The sequence below is a fragment of the Parus major genome, chromosome 2 (assembly GCF_001522545.3).
Source record: "Parus major isolate Abel chromosome 2, Parus_major1.1, whole genome shotgun sequence".
Classification (NCBI taxonomy): domain Eukaryota; kingdom Metazoa; phylum Chordata; class Aves; order Passeriformes; family Paridae; genus Parus; species Parus major.
The window spans coordinates 52578608-52602188 of record NC_031769.1 but is presented as its reverse complement, the minus strand read 5'-3'; the positions used below and the strand labels follow the sequence as shown (position 1 = coordinate 52602188).

At 40.6% G+C, this 23581-nt stretch overlaps 1 protein-coding gene across 2 annotated transcripts in view; it reads right to left on the bottom strand.

The window, feature by feature from the left end:
• Nucleotides 1–23581, bottom strand: part of GLI3 (GLI family zinc finger 3) — a 207140-nt gene that overhangs the window by 84977 nt on the left and 98582 nt on the right. For both annotated transcript variants that reach the window (XM_015618985.1, XM_015618988.1), the window contains exon 4: nucleotides 10658–10763. In XM_015618985.1, the coding sequence (XP_015474471.1) occupies nucleotides 10658–10763 (106 nt within the window). The remainder of the gene's footprint in view (nucleotides 1–10657; nucleotides 10764–23581) is intronic.

Genomic DNA, 23581 nt, shown 5'->3' with positions numbered 1-23581 from the left:
AGTGATGTGAAGGTTCAGCATTAATCATTTCTGTTCAGGTATGGCTGGATTTGCTTCAAACCTTCGTACTATCATCAACAGACAGCCCAAAATTGATATTCACAGGGATTAGTGACTGTTACTGAACAGAGTATCAGCTGGCATTTCTCATCTAAAACTACATGCAGCAGGAAAAAAAAATAGATTATACAAATCTACAGAAACTCTGGAATAGAATTCCATATATATATACATTTCTGTATAAAACAAACAGATTATTTTCTGAAATGCATCCTCCCCCTTCCCCTAGACAAATAGATGATTTGGGAAAGAAAACCCATTTTGAGAGAGCACCTGAATGACAGTATCAGCTGCACAGAACACATTTAGGCTGTACTCAGGACTGGAGTCAAGGGGTGAACTTATGAAAACACAACTTCCAAGCTTTTCCCATCCTCCAAGCACCACCACAAACAGCAGGTGTGCAAGTCACAGATCAGCACCAACAATAACGAGGGCAACAGGACTCACAGGTACATGAAGCACCACATACATCAAAGGTGAATGCTACTAAGGTACAAGAGAGGAAGAAAGATATTCTGCTAAGGGCCCCTTCTATTTTTTCTGCCAGTATCGAAGGTCCAGGTATGGGAGCTGGCTGAAGTGCAACCAGAGATCAGGAAAACATTCAGTTCTCATGCCAGGCTGAGAAGTCCTGTCTCCATCAGGCCACCTCTTTGATCCTGCAAGCACTGAAAGCCATTTTGCTGCTACATAGTCCAGAGTACTAGTCCTAACAAATGGTAAACATAAAATGGCTGGAACACTATAGCCAACAAAAGAAACAAGAGATAAAGTCCTTGCACTGCTATTCTTGCTGTTTTCACTTGTGTGAAAAACTGGAGTTAAAAATATTTCCTGGGCAAACCTGTGTAAAGTGTAAAGGAAAATAATATTCTGGCTGCATTTTTTTTTTTTTTTTTTTTGAAAAGTAGTACCTTTTTTGAAAAGTAGTAAATTCAGTTTTTAAATCTTTGAGGTAATTATCTATATATGTTGGAAGCATTATTAGGTCTCTAAACAGAGTAGGTAGCTGGGTGTGTAAATTAAAACCCTAAGGAGAACAACCTGGCCAGCTTGGAACACACCTGCACAAGCTACACATTTGCTCCCCTGGCATCTCTGCAATTCAGTCTATTCACAGGACTAGAAACACAGCTCCCAGAAAAGGTGTCAGGATGGAAGCCTGATGTCCAAGGAACAAGCAAGGCGAACGAAGACAGAGGCAGGCTACACAAGCTTTCTTGGTACTGTCTTGATGATATACACTGATAGTGATCTTCCAGGGTAAAGCAGAGAACACCTGATTGCCCCTGGTCATTCAGCTACTGCTCCCTCTGCCAAATCTGTCTACAATGTTGTTAAATGGGGCTATTTGCGTTGGTGGCCTCTATAAACTGGACTAGACTATCAATCTTTTCTTCCACGGGCCAGTGGAAAAGGCATGATAAATCTAGGCTGAATTTCAACAGGAGACACAGGACTGAAAGATGTGTATCTTTAAAGAGATAGCAACTTAAATCTGATATGTTTAGAAATTCTCCCTGATGTGAAATACTCCCTAATTTTCTGTTGATCCTTAACACCAATGGACACAACACCTCATAAATAATGCTTTCAAGAAGATGATAAGTTTGTTCATTCCTTCAGAAGCTTTGTACTCCTGACTCATGAGCTGCAGGATGTTTTGCCTCTGTGTCTAACCTCGGCAGAGTCTCCAGAAAATTGCCAACACACCTATAAAGCTGACTATAAATGCAGTCATAATCTACTGTAAATTCAGACCTACACATTCGGTGCTGGAAGGGATTAAGCACCTGGTCTTCAGTGGCAACTTCATGGGGCCCAGCTTCAATGTAAATATTACTCTGAAATAAGGTCCCAAGCCATCTCTTGGTCATGCATCCTAAAAGCAAAAATCAAACAGAATAACATTTTTCTTTAATTTTTTTCCTCTATTAATCAATAACATCAGTCATCAGTGATAGCTCAGCCTGGTCCAAGCTGCAGTGATGAAACACCCATCGAACACAAAACACAACCCTTGCAGTGAAATTAAGGTATCATTGGGTTTTTCCTAGCATCACACAACACAGAATATGCAAAGGACAGCTATTTAGTGTCCTGCATCTCAGAAGCACAGCTTCAACAGCCTGTGTTTTGCTACAGATATGTAAACAAATATAGACTTACACACACATACAGATATAAATATAAATATTAAATATAAATATAAATGTATATATAAATATATATAAAATATAGTGGTATGAGTAGGTGATGCCAAAAAGGGAAACAAGGTGTTAATTTAACTTCTGATTTTTTTCATCCTTTGGGAAAGGAAAAGTCTCAACTACATTCAGTCCATACTCCAAGATTCTAGAACTTGATGTCTTTGTTGCGGGGAGGACAGAGTTTAAGTCAGGGAAAGACTGTGTGAGAGTGTGATGAAGATGCTCTATGTTCCTACAACACATCCTGCTCATTACTCACATTTCTTGGAGTTTATACCTACTCTAGCTTTAGGTAACTTCCAATCGCAACACAGGAATCTCATAGGTATGCTTTAAAAAAAGAAAGGAAAAAAACAAAAAAAGAAAAATCCCCACTAAGACTGTAACATTTCAGCTCTCTTTGAAGCAAGATTTAACATGAGTGGAAGAACTGTACTGAAAAAAAAGGAGTCTGTCACAGTCCAGTACCTCACAGGCTACTGCAACAAGTTTGACAGCAGCCTCTATAGAGTTGGCTTGCTTCTGGTTCACTGCACGTGAATACCACAGTCAATATCTGCTCACTCGACTAATACTGCTGACTACAGCACAAAGAACACAGGAATTTTGTCCAAGAAACCACAGGCTCAGAGCCTTTGAATGTGCACTATATTTAGAGCTTGCATTCTTTGCAGCTGATAACAGAATGAGATAATAGAAATTTCAAGCAGCAGAACTCAAGCATTGCTGCTATTCTATATATTTTTGTTTAAATGTTAAATTAAGGTAATGATCCACATGTTCTCAAAGGTTTTGCTATCAAACATTTTTTCTAAGCTTTTTGTTAACATTTTGCTCTAATTTTCCATCTTTCTCACACTCTGAGTAGCTCCTTGCATTTCTTTTAACTGCAGAGATCTAAAATTACTCAGTCCATGACAAATGTAAGGAAAGATACTCACCCTGTTATATAAAGAGGATACATGCACACACACAAATAAACTGGCACACTTGTACACACATCTGCACACAGCAAGCACCCAAACAGCTTGAAATCATGTCTAGTTATTCCTCAGTTTACAGAAAAATGTTACACAGAACAGTGACCTGAGGCATAACTTTGCTGGCCATTCTTTTTGCTTCCATCATCCCTTAATTCATGCTGGTATGAAAGCCCGCCTTAGGGAACCACTTCTCACTGGCAGCCAAGAATTCATCTAAGAACTGTTAACTGCCCAGATGGGGTAAATCAGCTAAATGGCAGTGCTGACGAGTGCTGATAGACACCTTACTGCTGATAAACCTTGGAACTGCTCCTCTGCAACAGCATAATCCGTAAAAACCTCTTAAAGAATCCCTTTCGCTGGACTGGGCTCCACCAGACAAACCTGTGCCTCTCTAAGTCTCAGGTGGGAATGAAGCAACCAAACCCATTTGGACCATGGGAGGAGTGTTCCCGAGGGCTTTCCCCAATTTTTCCTCCCCCTTCATCACACCAGGAGGACACCCTGTGTGTTGTTGCTACTCGGGAGTGCTAAAGAGAGGTGGTCAGCCAGCTGCCACCACTGGAGACATGTCTTGCTCATTAGGGCTGGGGGCTGCTGCCACTTGAGTGCTTTTCTCAACATTAAAAAAAAAAAAAAAAAAATTAACCAAAGATTTGGGGGAACTTTCTACCAAGGATTTTCAACAAAACAAATCATTACATTTTACAAGCTTTTCCTTCTACATTAAAAACCTCACGAAAACTTTCCTCTAATTCCAATTGCTGCAACTTCCCAAGACAGCTCGAAATCAAGCTGGCTGTATGAAAAGAACAAAGGGCCTCTGTTAACTCAATATTTATCTACTGCTATTGTTTCTCCTTTATAAATCTGTAGTTCCTTGGCATTACAATTAGCTACTCCAGAGAAAATGATTATGTCACAAAGTATTATCCACCACAGAAACAGATGAATGATGTGAACCAAATGTAATCTGGTGTGCTTAGAGGCAATTCTGTTGACTTTCATGTAAATGTGCTGGCTTAAAACAGGGATGGGTTTTAGCAGTGAATTCTTATTTGATCCAGAGTTTATTTTTCAGCAGAAATTAAGTAAGATAGCTTTTTTTCTAAATACTGCTTTTTCCTAGAAGAGAGCAAATCAGTGAGAAATATAGAAGAGTTGAACTGACTGTGCAGTAACTTCAGACTTCATCTTACCTAAACAAATGAATGTAACTGAACTTATGTAAAACAGTACATCAAAAATATTTAACTATTTTTATCCATATTTTAACCTAATTTTTTCCTTTAAAAAGTAGCTCAGAATTAAAAATTTAAGAGAAACTGTTATCCTCTTTTTATCTGCAATTCAATATATGCCACTACTAATTTGCTTTCCAAACTTTTCACAGCTTCAGATAGTTTGTAAAAACACTTTCTTTCTGAAGCTACTCTGCAAGCATTACAAAGCTTACAAAGGAGAATTTATGATCCACAAATCTTAAGGTAAATGGAAAGAGTAAACAAGGAAAAACAAGAATGAACAGCTGAACTTCTAAAAAACACTGACTCATATTTTAAATGATGCAAAACTATACAGTGAGTTAAGATATCACAGTTTTAGCCCAGACAGAAGCTTCCTATTCCCAAGCTTTGTAAGAGGTCCAGCACTGAATGAAAAAACGACCTGCTGAAGTTTATGTGTGGGCATCTGGCCCTGGTATTTTACTTCCCTGAGTACCACTAAGAAAAGAGGGATACAGGCTGTTTGCAGAGCCTACAACACGCGTATCTGTGGCACATAACAAATTCTGAGTAACCTTAAGAAGTCACCAGACCATGCTGATTCCTTCTCAGAGGCTTGCTATAAAAATCCTCCAGGCTATTAGCAGCTGCTTATTCTTCATGCTGCACTTCACTTCCAGGGACAGCTTTCTTGGGGTGTTTCCCATTTAATACAAGATTTCTTCCTGTTTAAAGAAAATACTTTCACGGATGATTTTGGAAAGCTGTAACTACAGTCATCTTTTCATGTCCCAAGAGCTTCCCAGTCTTTCTTCTTTGATGACTCCTGGCTAAACCGTAAAACCCATTCCAAGTCTTAAAGTAATTAAAGCCAATTCAATGAGTGATGTTTTTCATGCTGGGTGGGGCTCTCCTTCCCGCTGTGAAAGGATCAATGAATGCTCTGACAAGCTGACAAACTCGTTGCCAACTCTACAGCTTAGAGGTACACTAAGGTAAAGCAGCAGGTAAAAGATTTAAGAGGTTTAAACACTCAGATTTTAAAAAAGAAATTAGAGCTTAGAAATAAAAATGAAAAGAAAAAATCATAACGTCAGTGACAAGGCTGGGAAAATGTAAACATCCTATCCAATGTGTGGCTAGCAGTTTCTCTCATAATTGAGGATATGCTTTAATCTTCTCACATTTGGGCATCTCCCTTTTTTCTGCATGGTCCAAAATCAGACGGTGACGAAAGCTGAGTGTCTGGGCCCAACTGCTTTTCCTTCCACCCTTGTGTAATTGATGTGTGTATAAACTAGGTATGAAATAATATATCTAAGAATTGGACACCCTTTTTATCAACTTGGAGCTGACTGCAAGCAAAACAAGTGCTTTGGTTTAGTACCAGATCATTGAGAAAGTTCAAAATACCTGCTCAAGGCATTCATGTGAGGCACATGCACGGTTATCAGCATGTGAATTATTTCAGGGCTTAAGACCACCAAACTTACTAGTCTCAATCAGCTAGGGGGAAAAGAAAAAGGAGCTTGGAGTATTGTTGATCCTAGGAAGCTAAAATACACCAGCTGTACCTTGCAACTTCCTCCTGGCAAAGGCAGCCTGCCCCAACTGTAAGCATATGGATGGCATCAGTGCACCTTCCCTCAGATTTACCTGCTCACTCTTCCTTAGGTGTAGTCCAGAGCTATGGTAAAAGGGGATGGCAAAAGAAAGAGATGGAGACTAAATGGATGAGCGTTTTCAAATGTGCATGATGCATCTCGTAATATATTCAGCCCTGAAACTTTAACTTTCCACTAGCCTCCTGCAACACATGTATTTACCACTCCGAAATGTACACAAGCCACTGCCCCAGAGCCATCCTTGATATTGCCACCTGACTGTTGCCTCCTGCTTCATCTCTGCAGGAGTGCATTCCCTCCACAGCCACGGTAATAGTGCCTGAAAATATCAGGATAGGTCACCTTCAAAGGCTGTCCAACTCAACTTTGAAATGAAGCATACTGGGAAAAACCTACTGATACAACCTGGTTGAAGTATGGGAATGAATGAATTAATGGCCAAGAATAGTAGCTTCCTGAATCACTGAATTTAAATCCATCAGTAGAATTTTGCCTCTGCCTTAGGAGCTTTTTAATTAATAAATAAAAACTCTCCTCGTGGCTAAGATAGGTTTTAAAAGTTGTGGGACTATAAAGTTATTTACACTTGCACTGTCATAAAAATATACAAGATACCCTTTTTCTTCTTCTGTTCACTGCTAACAACTCTCATTCCAAACAAAGACATCAAGCAACTGTAAGAGTTAGCCAATAATGAATTTGTGATTTGGATCCTGAAGAAAAATAGCATACTCATGGTATTAATTTCAAATAAACACCCTCATTAGTGGCATGATTTTGAATCACTGCACACCAACCAGAGAAGGCATCACTCTTATGGATGACCTAGCAGATGTCAAGAACCAAACCATAGATAAGCTTCAGCTCCTCCTTTAATACCATACTATAGAAATCAATTTTGGAAATTAGGAAAGTGATCAACAACAACAACAACAACAAAAAGAGCACGGAATGTGATTATTAAAGCAACACTTCTTTTGTTAAGTTTTAATCATATAGTGCTTATCACATAACTTAACCTCCTAGTTCAATGTAAAATTACAGTTTACTGGATTTTTTAAAACTGAATTTGAGAAAACAGAGGAATAAAGAAAACAAAATAATAAAATAAAATCATGAGGTCCAGCCTCAATTCTGCCATTCCTCCATTGCCACTGAAGAACAACTTAAGTTTCATACATCTTCTTGAAGTATATACCAAAGACGTACTGCAGAAATTCCAAGATAACTACACAGTCCTAACAGGGTTTGGTAACACAAAGTGACACATTTTAGTACATATTCATAAGGGTTGGGGGTTATTATTGGGCTGTAATTGCAGTTGTTCTAACACCTAATAAGGCATGGCTGGAAAAACAAAGGCAGGTTAATTTGTGATTTCCTCTACTCATTCAGAGGCAAATTAAGTGTCAAACAGCTAATACAGAACATATTTCATTTTATGAGATTTTAATTTAATTCTGCACCATATCGTTGATGCCTTAATGTAGGGTGGTTTATCTAAGAGGAAGAGCAATTTATAAACCTCTTTCAATTGAAATCTTTAATGATAGGATACGATAGCATAATTACAGCAATGCCTGCTAGTCCTACTATACATAAGCATCTGTCAGCAATTCCATCATAAACATAAACCCTTATTTTAAGGGTTTATAACTCAAATTATAAAATTTGGCTCCAGGCTGAAATTTGGGATGCAACAGTTCTGATCATCAGCAATTAAACAATAAGGATCACACATATAAATATACATATACCTTTCTAGAGCTGCAAATATGTGAGAGCTCTGTAAATCTTTAAAATTCCTGCTTTCTTTTTTTCTTTTTCATTTGGCCAGTGTTCAAAATTATGTGCAGACACTGTAGGTACCATGCAGACAAGGCCGTCCTCACATTTTTTCTGCTCTTGTATTACACCTAAACTAACTCCACTAAGGCTTGACAGGTTCTGGAACATATTTCAAGGAGCCTGGATAACTAAAATCATGCCTTTTTTTAAATTTTATTTTTAATTTATATTACATACACACATTTGAGAGTACTAAAAAGCTAAGGAGAAAACCACTCATACAATGAAGTAATTGTTGAAGCTGTAGGTAAACATTTGCTTCCTGACTGGTTTCTTGCCATTTGCTCTCAGAATTCTGAAATACCTTCTCAAATCCAGTTTTTGGTGGTATTTTTGTTTTTTGTTTGTGTTTTTTTTTCTTTTTTCTTTTTTTTTTTTGGTGCCCGGAGAGCAGTTCAAGTAATAGCTCCAAGTGATCCCAGGTGATCCTATGTAATACTCACACCAGGCTCTGTAAAACTTGGCAAGAAAACCACTGGGTGCCTACCTCACATGTATGTACTCTAATATATTTTCCTGAAAACTGCAAAAGCATGACAAACACTAACAACTACAAAGATATTGAAGCCATAAGGATTTTTAAGTTGCTTAATTGCCTATTTATATTAAATTACAGCAACCATAACAGCTCCAAGGGTCCACTACAGCTCATCATTCCAGTGGTGACATAAACCAAATGAGCAAAAGAATCAACATAAGTTAATGAGGAAAAATGGCCAATATCTAGGCAATTTTGAGTTTAAATCTTGGGCTGATATCAGAGTATATTTCTAAAGCAGCTGCCTTCAGTCACTGCATCTGGCTAAGATCTCCTTGCCCCTGCAGGGCCCAGATGAATCACCACTTAATCAGGGAGCAGGGGTGCACAGCACACAGCAGGGCACCTTTCCATAGAAGAAGCATGATTTTGGGGTCAGAGGGGACAACCCCTGAATGTCAAACAAAGTATGAAAGAGGCATTTTCAATGTATTTTGGGACTCTTACAGAAATCTTGTCATGGAGAGCAGTGTAGACTGCTAGTCCTGATTTCCCACTGTCACCCAAAACAGGTGACAGTGGTCTACCCACCCAAAAGCCCTGCTTGGGGCCTGGGGTGCCATGCTAAGGACTGGGTTCATGGGACTGAGGCTCCAGGAAGGGTTCAGCTCAGCAAATGCAGTCAGGAAGGGTCCCACATGGCAGAGACTTCCAGAAGCCTCTTCCAAGCGGGTAAGCAGTACTTGTGTCTTGGATGATGGTCCTCTGCTGATGCAGGTTACAACTCCCTACCCCATCTGCCCAATACAAAGAGAAAGGCAAATCCCCCACTAGCTTCAGAATGGGCAGGATCATCTCCCCCAGCTCCCAAAAACATCCATCCATGTAGAATATTGACTGCACTGCAAAATCTAGGATGACCCTGTAATGACTGTCTGAGCCTGCCACCTTCAGCTTACAACAGTATTTAGCAGCAAATTTAAGCATGTATTTGAGTGTAGTTTATTATGTGGTAGATTGTGGTGTAAATGGTGATGCATCTGAGGAACCCTGAGGAATAAATCACAAATTTCTGTGCTCTCTCTTTCTATAAATACCCACTTTCCCTCTAATGCCCAAAAAGACTGCAACACAGATTTATTACTTACCTCCAGGCAAATTTGCTCTGAAATTACAATTCAGTAATAGAAGACTGACCCAAAAAAACCTGTTAGTAAAATATTGTGTGTGTACTTGGGTATGTAGTTAGGATTGTTAATATCAATTAATTCTGCTCACAGAGGAGGACTTGTTTTAAAACAACTTCATTTTTCTTCTGCATATATGTAATTACACAGCTGTAACTAATAGCCATAGAAAAGCAATCTGCCATCTAAACAACTAGCATTATTCTTCAAAGTATTACTTGTGCTTTTCTTCTTGTATTTCTCAGTGTGAGAAGTGATTAGTAGATATGATTAAATGTATACATCAAGCCTTTTAGTGAAGTACCAAGCCCTGCTTTTCGGCTCCATTTTAAATGGTATTTAGCAGTTTTCTGGACGCATCTACTGGTTTATTCTGCAATGCTGATACCTGTCTCCCTATACAGAATAAGATAAAATTTATTTCTACAGGATTTCACTACTACCATCCTTTTCTAATGCATGTTATCACTGGTATTCATTTCTTTTATCTTTGTGTAAACCATGTGCTCTATCACATTTGCCATTTTGTTTGGGTGACATTCCCATCAATCAACCGACTGCCTATATGTGCACACAACAGGGACTAAGAAAATTTACCAAAAATTTCATTACGCTTCGTAGCAGTCACTAGGAAAAAAACCCAACCTTTTGGTTGTTTTGTAAACAAACCTTTGGCATTGAAGGAAATTTTACCGATGAAGAATACCAAGCTTAATACAGATTAAATACATGTTTATCTGACTGTATTTCACAGGGCTCAGCACTTTAAAATTTAGCCTTTATAGAATGACATAATACAGAAAAAAACGTCAGCAAAACACCTAAAGTAACCTTTGCCAGCTACCTATTATAAGAGGAATTCCTCAAGCACCAGCATGGGTTTTGCTTTATGAACAGATAAACTCAATGTTTTCCAAAAGTAAATCTCGCACTCTGGCAAGACTGGAAAAGTGCTCCAGGTACAGGTTTCAAGCATTGCACAGGTTCATGTATTTGTCCATTCTTGCAGGAAGCAAGGGGGAACACTGAATACTCACACATGCAGAGGAGGAATGGGAGATGGTTCGTAATGGTAGCGTCCCTCATGATGTCTCGCATCAATTGGTACAGGAGGGTGGAATGCTGGAAAAAGGTGAGGAGGATCTGAAAAAACAAGCGAGGTTCCCAGATCTGAGTATCTCCAATGATTCTTTAAAAACAACATTCATAAAGACAGAACAGATACTGAAAACAATGTGTTAAGAGTGCTATGACTTAAGGGTCACAATCTCCTTCCATGCTGCTGTCAGTCAGGTCTGTCTGAGAGGAGAATTTGGCCCACAGTGTTTGCATGAATATGTATTTACTAATTTTAATATTCTCTTTTTATAGCTTAAATGGAAATGGGCATAAAAAATGTCTTTAATAAATAATTATGTGCCCATATGCGAAGCATCAGATCAAAAGGACCATCATGGCTTTCATAAGCGTTCCTGATTTATTTATTTTGTATTAAAACAAGAAAAAAAATCATCCCAAGACAAAAAGCCTAAGCAGAGAATACAATGCAATAAAAAAGTATATCCTGAGAGCTGTACTCACAGTCCTGCAACAGAAAGCCGAACTGAAGTGACTGAGAAATAAATGTAAGTAAAACTGGAGTAAATCAGACAACAATACTCAAAGGCCAACGCGACTGGGAAGGGCCATATTGGAGACGTTTAAGTGCACCACACCAATGTCTGAACCTGGAGGACTGTGTGTGAGGACAGAGGAACTCATTTCATACCCAGCTCTTATCAAGGAAGGGTGCTGTCTTTGTCCCCGTGGCTGGAGACCCAGGCACTCATGGCTGCAGTCAGCTTCCCTGCTCTGTCTCCTCCATGGCTTCCACAGGATGGGGGATTTTGCAGCTGTCAGAACTGCCGCTCCCCGCTGTTTCCACAGAGCCTCGGAGACAGGCTGACAAAAGGGAGAATGCGCCCCTGACACCCCATGGGCTCTGCCCTGAGGAGTCAGGCACCAGCCTGCCCTCCCCACGGCTTCTGCAGCTGGATTGCCTCCCAGCTTGGAGGGGCACAGTTCACACAGAGCACAGCTCTCCCCACCAGCAAGGCGCTGCGATCTGGGTGCCTCAAAATGTTATGCACTGATGTTAAGCACCTCCAGCGGCATGAAACAAACTGATCCTGCACAATCATTACCCAACTGCCTCTTTGGTTGATGTCATGTATTTATCTGTCACTAAAGGCTGAGAAGTATATACATTAGGTCATGTCATGGATTTAATAAAATGTTTCTAGAAAAAAAGAAGACTTCAGTTGTGTGCTGCCAGTAAAATTAATTCTACTCCAGTTTTGCACACCAACTCTTGAAAGTATCTTTTCTTTATATTGCCCACCTTTCCTATTGAGCAAAATACAAACCTCCTCTTAGATAATATTATTTGTGAAAGCAGCTCCCTGGTCCCAACTAGACACAGTTAAAAAAAATAAAAGGATTTTTCCTCATCATGTTTTAAAAAGTTAGATTGCTTTATTATTGTATTTTGAAGTGAGAGAAGAATGAGAGGAACAAACCTCATTGCCCTGAGGGAATACACAAAGGGGACGAAGGGGAAATAATTTCTAAGGAAATATTCCCAGTATTTCAAGAAAGCCTGGAAACATCTAACATAGACTGTCCAGTTACATGGCTTGATTTTGTGAAAGGCATCGGCATGTGATTAGCCACAACACATTTCAGCCATCTACTGACTTAGGCACCATAAATGAAAAATAATTGTGGCTTATGATGTAAAAGCTGGGAGCTCAAAGTCACGGTATGTTTAATTCTGGTTCTGCTGCACCAACTGGACCTTGGCATGCAATCTCCTATGAGCTTCACTCCCCATGCCAACTACTCACAGTCTTCAATGGAGGTAAAAAAATGTGTCACAGATGATCAGGAACATACTATCATTGTTTGAGTGAAGAATGCTTGCTGCCACCTCCTGAAACACATTCCCCAGCAGACACTAAGGCAAAGCAGAAAAGGGACATGGGAAGTGTGTTTTACCACATCTCCCTGCCTGCCCTCTTCCCTGCTAAACTGGTATTTGACTACAGCGGAGGTTTCAAAGCAGATGTCTAGCATTTCACAATACAAAGTCAGCCACCATTTTTTCAGCAAAAAAAGGAAGTCACTCACACCCTCATAAATGCACAGGAAAATCCTTCTCTGCTCTATGCATCTCCTTCAAAGAGTGAGACTCCTGTCTTGAGAGCACAGGTAAGACCATAGAGATTTCGCAACACGTATTCATGTCAGACAGGAAGTGGTTCCCTCCCCTGCCCAAAACATGAAATTCCACTCAGGATGCCAAGCTTCCTCACTGTCCCACCCTCACCCAGCCAGACCATCTATCCATTAAAAGCAGTCCAAGTAATTATGTAGTGAAACACCATTTGACCCTCCTGAAGATCTATTTACTTTCTGCTGAGAAATGGAAACTCAGTATTAAGCAACCCAAAAAAGGTATTTTTCTCTGTGGGGCTTATGCAGTACATATCGTCAACAAGTTTTATTTATGTGTAGGCTATAAATCTCCAAGAACATCTTTTTCAGTCCTCTCACATTAAGCTCCTTTGTATATCTTGGTTGCATCTTGTTTGTAGTTTCCATCTGGGAAACAGCCGTACTCCATCATGGCACAGGGAGCTGTCTCTGTCAGCCCTGAGCTGTCCGGAGCAGAGCTGCATATCAAACCCCAACATAATTATCCATCTCAAAGTTTATTATTTACACATGAGCAATACAGCTGGTGAACATCGTAACTCAAATGTATGTGTAATAAGTTACTACACTGTAGCCATCTCTTGTTGCAACCCTTAAGAAAAACCACATGATGACTTTTCCAAAGTCAGGCTAAAACTGCTGAAGCAGAATAAAGTGCCACTAAACCTGGCTACCTCCTATTTATCATACAATTTCCTGACTGATGGTTCCACAAACCAGCTGCTAAGTGCTGTGTACTCTACTGTCAGCAGACTAACATGCTAAATGGGAGACAGGGAGAATAATGTACAGAACTATAGAACTGGTGGAGTCAATTTTACAGATGGAAATCAAATCCTGCCGTGTTGGGTCAGCCCTCAGCACAAAAGCAGCTGGTAAATTCAATGTGCGTGGGGGCCCAAGACCACTCCACTTTGAAAAGCACTGAATATTTACATGGAAAAACTCCGAGATCAGGGAGTACCCATAGTACAGGGCTTCACTTGGAATTCACTTGAAACAGCATAGAATGCAATCAGTGGACATGTATTTTTATGGAAATAGATAATAAGTTTATAAAGCAGTTACTGAGGCTGTTGCTAATTTCACATTGACTTTTCATATCCCACCCAGTAACTATTTCATTAAAAGCACCATCAGAATATTAATGGTACATTCTGCCACAATTATTGATACTGTAGGTAAGTAAAAAACTGAGACTAATGAGGCTAGAATTGAATCTGAACCTATCTGAGCCATGTTTTTTTGTGCAAGATGCTTTACCTATCTAGAAATCCAGGGAAAAACTCCGTGGCAAAGACAGGATTGCTGCTCTGACAATGTTTACATCAATTCATTTAAACTGTGAGGACAAAAACTCTTATCTTCAGCAAGGAGAAACTCCTCTCACCAAAACAAATCGATAAAATCTAACTTCCTATTCTGCTAAGGAAATTACTTATGACCTTCTTAAAAATTCTAGCTAAGATGCAAACTTACACAGAATATGCCAGGCAGTTTTCTTACAGACATCCAAATGCAACTGTGACTTCCTGGGCCCATCCTTGCAGAGGCTGATGTAAGTGTACAGTACACACAGGTGGCTGTGGTGTATTTGCAGCCCTCAGCTTCAACTCAATAGAAGTACCTGATTCTGTGCAGAAATTCCACTGTTTTCAAGAACTTTTAAGGACATGTCAAAGCACTGGAAATACATTTGAAGACATTGCTCACACATTGCTGAGTCTGGTAGCTGTTGCTGCTTTCTGAATTGTCTGCTGCCTACTACTGTAAGCTTCCTTCAGATACTCTCCTATGTCCTGCACAGCTACCGGGGTCTACTTAAAACAAAGTGGGAGACACAGCTTGCCTGTAATGCTACAAACTCATCAATTCTATCACTGTGAGATTTTCTGGAAAATATGTCAATTTATGCTGACTTTCTGTTGTGTAAAACCTGCCTTCTTATTTCTCCTTCAAGAACCATTCTTACCTTCTTAAAGAAGTGAATAGGATCATCTCTCTCCAATTACAATCATTCCCATACAGAAAAAAAAAAGAGACCTACTCTTGTTCTCTGAAAGTCGACAACCTAAGTCTGCTGCAACATCAAGAGAAAGAAACTGGGAGAAAGGACAGGTATGTATGATCCTTGATGCTGAAGCGCAAACCTGAATTGAAGTCTGATGAGATGCAATTCACAGCAAGACTTGTTGGAAAGGGGGGTGATGCCAGCTGGCTCAAAGGTGCTGTGCAACACCCTGAGATGACAGCAGAAGCATTAGGCAGCTATGAAGCTCACTGAAGTTTGTGATAACTTTTCTGTACACTCTGTAGTCTCTCAAATAAGCCTTACTTAGGGGATCACCACGTTTGGGAATGTCGGCTGTGATGGTGATACTAGTAAAACACTCTGCCCTCAGCTAGCTGACTCGCTCAAGCACCTTGTGATTCCTGCCAAATGCTTGAGGGAGACTGCTGCTGAAATGACAAGCTGCATTTTTCAGCACATCAAGAAAACATTTGCTACTGCAGAAGATGCCTGCACTGGCTTGAACTCACCCAGTGTGGCCCCGATGTCTGCACCTGTGTCATGAGGTCAAGGCCAAGAAAACAGAGGACCCAAGCCCAACACAGGAAGCCCTCGTTATGCTTCAGCACGTTTGTCATTAGGACGATCAGCTCACCAAATTGCATGTCAGAGCTGAGCCAGGTGAAAACTTCTATCTCAGATCCAACCTGAGGTGAAATCTCCTTTGTGCTTAAATCCATTACAGTCTTGGTGCTGAACCACAGTACCAACCTTTCACACCACATGTAACAGATACAGTAGGATGCAAAATATAGCCTCCCTGTTAATGTCTTTTCAATATGCAGAACAGTTTTGAAGAGTCTGCCAGCAAATTTCTACACTTCCTTTGGTTTGCAAGCTGATCACCAGATGAGAATTTTCTAATATTCAGTTTTGCAGAGTCCCTAAGGGCACCACTGTTTCTTCACGTATATTTGCTTCAACTGATCTGAACTTAATGGTATTGCCAGGTTTTATGGCAAGAACTACATTCTTAGTTGCCAAGCAAAGATCTTTTTTTGGATTTCTGTTTAATTACAGCTGGCATTAGGGTTCAATAAGAGCACATGTTGTCTCTGAGGGTTTTTTTAGTTCTCTTTCAATAAGGGGTGATTTATGTTTTCTGTGTCTGCTCATACAGAGGCTTTAATCAGAAGAAAAAATGGCTGAGCCACAGCTACACGTTAATGCACGCACTTAACTCCGTGTACTTTGAAGAGTTCCCCTATGGTGACTGGGGCTGCTGCTTCAAGCGTGGCTGGTTGCCATGTGAAGCACTGCCTGTTTGCAGGCTGATCCACTGCCGTGCTACACACAGCTCAGGATGCTTTTCTGTGTGTCTGTCTGTGCGCGTGCACACACACACGCTTCCAATGTGGCCACAGTCGCATTGACACGGACACAGCTAACTCACCATCCGACTTCACAGAGAAGGGGATTCTACACAGGAAAAAGGAAATCAATGGCAAAGCAGGAAAAAAAAGTCAAGTAAGTGTATAAAGCCAAGAAACAGACAGAAGGAAATTGAGGAAAAGAACTTTTAAGGGGCAAGTGCTCTCCATTCCAGTAGCACTAAATGTTAATTGTGGTAGCATACGGTAGATGTAACACATTCAGAGAATACAGTTTTCCATTGGCTCACTTCCTTTCCGTGTGTCTGTGTGTATTAATGATGAACAAACTTCCCCTTTCTACTCTCTGCTGGTGCTCACAGAGCCTATGTACTGATCTTAAAAGTAAACCACAGAAGTTCCAGGCCAAGCCTCACAAACCAGAGCAGAGCTCCAGCTCTTATTATGGCTGAAAAATAATCTCTATCTTTGTAAAAAAAATAAAAAATAAAAAATAAGACTCTGGAGCATCTTCGATTCCTGCCATCCATTCTAGTATTTTCAGTTTCTAAATCTAAACACCTTGTGGGAACATGTTTTATTGTTAGCAGTTCCACAACAACCGTTATGCCAAACACTTGAGGGAGGAGTAGTTATCGTTGTGCTGGAATAAAAGTTGCTGGAACTGGCTTCATCAGCTGGCACTGAGAGGTGTTTTAATATGCCAGATTTGCTGCAGGTATTGGCTAAATAACTGCTGGATTGATTTCAGTTTGAACACTTTATTATTCTTTCCAGTCAATGCAACTCTGCTGTCTAAGGAGCAGGACTGCCTTCTGGAATACTAACTAAACTTTCTTAAGTCCATTCAACAGACTTCAGTGCTCACTGCCATTTGCCCATCTGGAAATAAAAATAAATAAATGAAAGATAAATTAAAAAAAAAAGTAGTAAGAGACAGACTCCCAGGGTAATAAATATATTGCATGTACAAAACACCTTGAGCAGAAAAGCCTCCAGTTCTTTCAGAACATAATTTATGACTCATCACAGCCCAGTGATTTGCAAATGACTCTTTCCACCCGGATGGATGAACTGGTAAGTGAAGAAAGAGCTCCTTGTGCTGCCCAAATCAAGCAGCCATGAACTTGCCTAGTGAGTAGGGTGGGGAAAACACTGCTGCCCCACAACCCTCTTGGGACATACTTTTTAGAGGAGGAAAGCCAAGTCACCCCATCAGCCCAGTCTGCCCAAGAACAAACAGCAAATTGGTGGAAATGTATGAGGAATATCCTGCCTTCCACCCAAGCAATACTGGCTGCTTCATCCTATAAGGAACTTTAAAAAAATTAGATGTAGAGGAGCACAACTGCATATACCCAGCACCTGTACACTGGCCCATGGTTTCAAGATGAGAGGAAGATGAGCCCCACCATCCCATTTCTTAGAGGTATAATTGTCTCACCTAACACAGCTGGTTCTCAGTAGAGCACAGCTCATCTTTTTCATAACCTCTGGATCACATGCAGCATTTCTTAAAAAAACTTAATAATGTGGTTTCTGCAAGAAAATGAAAACATGCCCTCTGCCAGGAAGCTGACAAAAGAGATCCCTCCCTCTTCTACATCCAAAGGACCTGCAGTAATAAAATAATTCAGCTTCTCCTTTGCAACATAGTTGCCATACTTGCAGCTCCTGCCTCTAGCTGCTCCTGCCACCATGTGTCAGTGCAGCCTTCACCACTTCAAAAACCATCCCTAAAAATTATGAAAACCAAAATGAGCAACCATGTCTGACTCTCAAGAATCACAGAGAAGTGGTTTTAACCAGCTGCTCTGGAATGCTTCCCATCTTTTATTACTTGGTATGAAGGATCACATCCTCAGCGTTTCCTCCTCTGCAAGCAGTGAGTAACTAGATCCATAACCACAATATATACAAAAATAATTTGTACCTATCTACCTGTTCATGAATCCATTTCTGTAGCACACTACAAATTCCAGTGGTTGAAGGTGAGCTACAAAGTGGAAGCTGAGGAAATTAAAAGATTACAAACAAAATAAATCCTGATCCACACTGGTAAGAACGAAAGAAGAAATCTCACACCAAGGCTTTCAACTCCAAAGAACTTCTAAGCAGAAGTTTAACATGGACTCCCTGAACAGTAGGAAGGAGATGCTGCCACAGATCAGCTTGGTTATTCCCTAAGGCTCAACACAGCTCAAAGAATGCATCTTAATGTCCTGATATCACCTGACATCAGCAATGACAAATACCTGTAAGATGCAAAGGTAAATCTGGCTAAGGAAAGGCAACAGATCTAGAAACCGGCAGAGGGGGGGACTAGAAATACCCATGTATTGCTGCTGATTTGATGTGGGAACAAATGAAGACAAGTTAGGTAATTCGAAAAGCTTTGGTGACATTCTTAGAAGTTTGTAAGCAGCAGTGAGTCAGTCTGCAAACATTATTTGTTTAAACAATGGTTTGGAGGCTTAAGAACTCTTCTGTGTAGCAGAATCAAGTTTAAAAGCTATTTGAAAGGCCAAACCTCAAACAGTTGGGTATCAGTATAGCACAGGGAAAATCACTGTAGCTAAACAGATTTTCAGCAGCTGAAGGTCTGGACCACAGTGTGAAAGACCTGGATATAGGTTATACTTAGCAGCTTTGGTGAGTATTTCATGGCGTAATAGGAGTTAGAGAGGAAAATGTATAATTAGATCAATGATGTCTATTTTTAGATATTAAAACTCAGATTCTATGGGATTCACAATCAGATGAACACTGAGAGATCTCTTTTCCCTGCTGTTCAACCTGATTTTTAAAAATTTCTTCCAAATATTCATAATTATTTAGCTTCTCTCTGTATCGTCCTTAGCAATTACTCTCCTTCTGAGGTGTTTATATTCTTCAAGCTCTTGCAGATGAGCAGATAGTTATTACATGTTCCATCAGGCTATTTGATAATATACATTTATTGCTACCTTTAATTTCTCTGTCCATGTTCTAAATTAATCACAGTGACTTGTTTCTGCTTTCTGTGTTTCTTCCAGCCTAGGTTGTCATCCGTGCACTCTTTGGCACTGGGTTTTCATGTAGGCTGACACTGTTTAGGAGGCAGCCTTATAAATTTTTAATAGAAATAACTATTTCTGAAATTTTCCCTTTTTCAGCAGGGATATGCATTTCTTACACACAAATCTCCAAAACCATTATTGTACATTTTCCCACTATGAGACAGTGTCTCATTCATTATGTGGCAGTGACCTTATCCATCATTTCTAGGGGACTTCTGGTGAAAGAGGCACTGCTCAAGTCAAATAAAGTCAACACAAACCAACTCTTGGTTATTATTTCTTAACATTTCTAAATACTTGACTTTAAGCTGTTTTCTTCCTCTGTGTTCTCTCACCTTCCATCAGCTTCTTAGAGAGTTCTTCCTCTGTATTTCATTTTCATGCTGGTTACTTTTTGTTTCAGATCATTACTGAAGATGGAAAGCACAGTGAGTTCCCTTAATTTGCCATATTGACATTTATTCTAAGTGCTCACTCAGCCTATTTTTGAGATGCCATATTGTCAATATTCCAATCAATCTTAGTTACTTTTACGAGCCAAAATTTGAGGAAAATATTTTTAACAAAAAGAGCCATAGTTAAATTATGTCACTTCCCTGGGCCTCAGCCTTGTCACCATTAACAGAGAGACTTTCTGAGACAGTCTAAACCTCTTCAGTAAAAAGTCCCAATAAAAAGCTAAAATTACAGCATTTTATTAACTCCCCATTATTTCTTCTAAAAATAGTGGCTCAATTGTCTGAAACTGCTTGTTCTTTTACTAATCTCTCTTGGCTTTTGCTCATCACCTTTTATTAAGTTCATTTTTCTTTACAGACAACTTCTCTGGTTCCCACTACCCAAACACAGGATGAGAGTATCAGCTTTAGATATAACCACACTTTTTTTTATTTTTAGGACTTTTGTTAGGATTTAGGATTCCCCAATTCCTCTTCCTCACCAAAGGGCATTCTCTCTATGTGAAAATATGGAAGTTCTTCATAAAGTCTTATCAACACTTTCATCCTCTCTCTTGTTCTCTGCAGATGTAGTGGCAGGATCTGACATACACTTCTCTTGTTTTGGAAACTAAGTGCTGCCTACCCAAAGTGGCCAACCCTTTACATAACCGCTTAAAGCTGGCTAAAACACAGGAAGAAGGGCACATATGTCTGAGCACAGTCATTTAGAAGCACAAATCAAAAATGGACTACCTCAGATTAATAAATACTCCTCAGGACAGCCCTGAGTCAGTAGTGCCCACATCAAGAGCAGGGGCACACAGCTGCAGAGGGCACCTGGCTACAGAACCAGCTGTACCATCTCCTGAGGTCTTCTGCCTGCACTGTGTCCTACTGGCACCAGCACCATTGCCAAAACTCATGGGTAGATCCAGTTTCACCAGTGAGGAAAAACACTCCCACTAATGAGAGTAAAGGGAAAATGGAAGAACAGAGACCTGAACAGGCAGAAGCATAAAAATGCAATAGTGGGTAAAGCAACCCATAGCATGAGCAAAGATTTTTTCAGTATAGCAACAACTTAAAAGCAATGTCTTCAGGGGAGTTTCTCTCTTTACATCACCTGTCTACAGGGCCTACCACAACAGGGCCCCAGTCTCTGGCTGAACTTTCTGGCACCACCATAGATGAGTATAACAGGATAGCTTTCTCCAGCCTCCAGTCCAGGCAGACCAGAAGAAAAGTTACATAATCTGCCTGTGCACAGCCAAGCTCTTCAGTTTGGTGATTGCAGGACAAGACAGCAGAAAACGTAGAATTAGGTGGAACACAAACCCAAAAATACAAGAGAAGGAGGAAAAGAACTGTTCTGCTGCCCATCCAAACAGGTAAGGGGGCACTAGAAGGGAGGCTTATTTTCATTACTCTCTACATCCTAGAGGAGAAGCCAGAGCTGCTAGAAGGAGACAAAATGAGCCGGAAGAGAGGAAACATTGCCAGATGAGGACAAGGCATATCATACCCTGCCATACAGCCAAGTAATACAGGAGGCTATGGACACAGGAGGTTTGAAGGCCTCAAGGGGAAAGTCACAGAAAAGAAGTGTAGTAAAGATCTCAAAGTGCTGAAACCATAGGACCAAGGAATTCCTCAACTAAAAATTTTGTGAAATTGACAGAGGAGCAAAAGGAAAGGAGAGTCACCTGTAAAGTTCTTACATTATCCCATGGCATCTGCTTTTGGTCATTGTTTGGAAATGACACCAGGCTTGACAATAGGGTCCCTCAACTCTGTGCACTGCTGGCATGTTCCCCAAGGTAAACCCCTTTCTCTGGCACTCTGCCAGCACATCACCAAGGGCAGTGCCAGTGCTGCAGGATTTCAGCTCTGTGGCATAATCATGAAGCTATCCCAAGCCTGTAAAAGCCCATCACTCATCTGTATGTTTGTATAAAAGAAGTGATGGTAAAAGTAACTTAAGATGTCCATCTCCTGTCCACCAAGACACAATCCTCACTTCTACAGTTCTGTGTGGAGTTCAGATGCAATCAAGCTATAAGAAAACAGGGGACTTCATTTACACTTCAGCAGAAGAAGGGAAGAGAAGTTTTCTTCAGTCCCACCCTCTGTCAGTCTTGGACCTTTTCCAATGCATTAAGCCATCAGTTTCCCGCCAGTGAAGTGTTTGATGCTCTACTATAATGCAGTGGCAGTGAGAGAGGTATAGTAACCCTCCATATGGAAAAGCCATTTGACACAAAGGTTGGAGGTCAAAAGTTTAAATGTTCATGACAGAGACCACAACAGTCCTTTTCTGGTCTATAACATCAAAGGGTTTGCCAGCTCTTAATGCTACCATTGTCGCTTGTTTGGATCCTATTGAAATTCTAGCATATTTATGGCACTCCGGGAGCATAAGGACTTTTTGTTTGTTTTAATCTCTATGCCGAACCCAAGGAGTCTGAAGTGTTGTGAGTCCCATTGCTCCCAAGGAGAATGAGCAGAGAAACAATGCCAGAGGATGTGGCATTGTAGTCCCAACCAACTTGGTGCTTTCTTCCCCGCCAAATATATAAATGATGGATGGAAACATATGGTCTCTATTGGCCAGGGCTGAAATCTCTGCTCCTGAAGTCCCCGCATGCCCGGTTTTAATTGTTCTGTGCTATGACAGGGGGTAAAAAAGCACTCCCCACCATCAAGGTCTGTTTTGCCAGTCATTGTTGAGAAACGCTGTGCTGCAGCCGACTGACGCTCCCGCTAGGCACAACTGTGGCAGAGCCAGAAGCAGCAGTGAGGTTCTCCGAGTCAAACTGAAATGCCTTAACCACAGACAGTTTCACTTCACCCAGCCCTCCTTGCTCTCTGAACTTCTGCTTGCGGTTAGGCAGAAACTTACTACTAGAGCTCTGCAGAGCATGTTCCAGGCATTGTATTGCCATCAATACCTCATGCCTTGCCAGGAGCGGGATCCGAGTTCATTTGTTCCTACCTTCCTCAGATTCCTGTTTCCCTCTCCACAATAAGGATTAGCAGTTTAAGTTATGTTGCTGACCTCCATCTGGCTAGGCAGAAACAGATGTCTGTGCACTCGGGCACGATCTTATTTCAAAGTGGGGACTCTGGGTTACTAATGACGTTATAAAGGCAATAGCATATGTTGGCTCTCAACAGTCCATTGTCTAATTGGGATGGTTTTAATCAAATATGAATGTACCCGAGTTTTCTCAGCTAATGAATAAATCCCCCTTTTAAATAACGACAGCAATTTTGAAATCTCCATCGCGGCAGCATCCTGAGGAATGCCTACATGAGCAGCAGTCATCACTGAAGGCCTGTAAGAGGCTGCAGCAACATCCGCTGCAGCCCAGTTCATTGTTTAAACAGTTCCTAACTGCCCTTCCCAGAGGTAAACTGCAGCCAAATTGTTTTCCTTCATTTCACAAACCAGATATGTGAACAGCTTATGTGAACAGCCCTCAAGTTTACTTTAGTCTCTGTGTAAATACCTTCTACCACATATTTCAAACAAACAGTTCACTTCATTAGAAAGGCAAACAGCGTAGCCGCAGAATACGAGCACTTGAGGAGAACCACACCGGGCAGAGAAATCCTCTGCCCCTGTGTAAACACCGCCTGCTCTGCAGCTCCGGGCAGCATCCGCCTGCAATGCCACTTCAAAAGCCTTTTCACAAATACTTCACATGACTGTTTGCAAGTAAATGATAACCCAAAGAGATTATCTGCAAGGCTGAGAGCCCTGATGACTATCACCACCACTGCACAGGCAGAGAAAGAAAAGCCA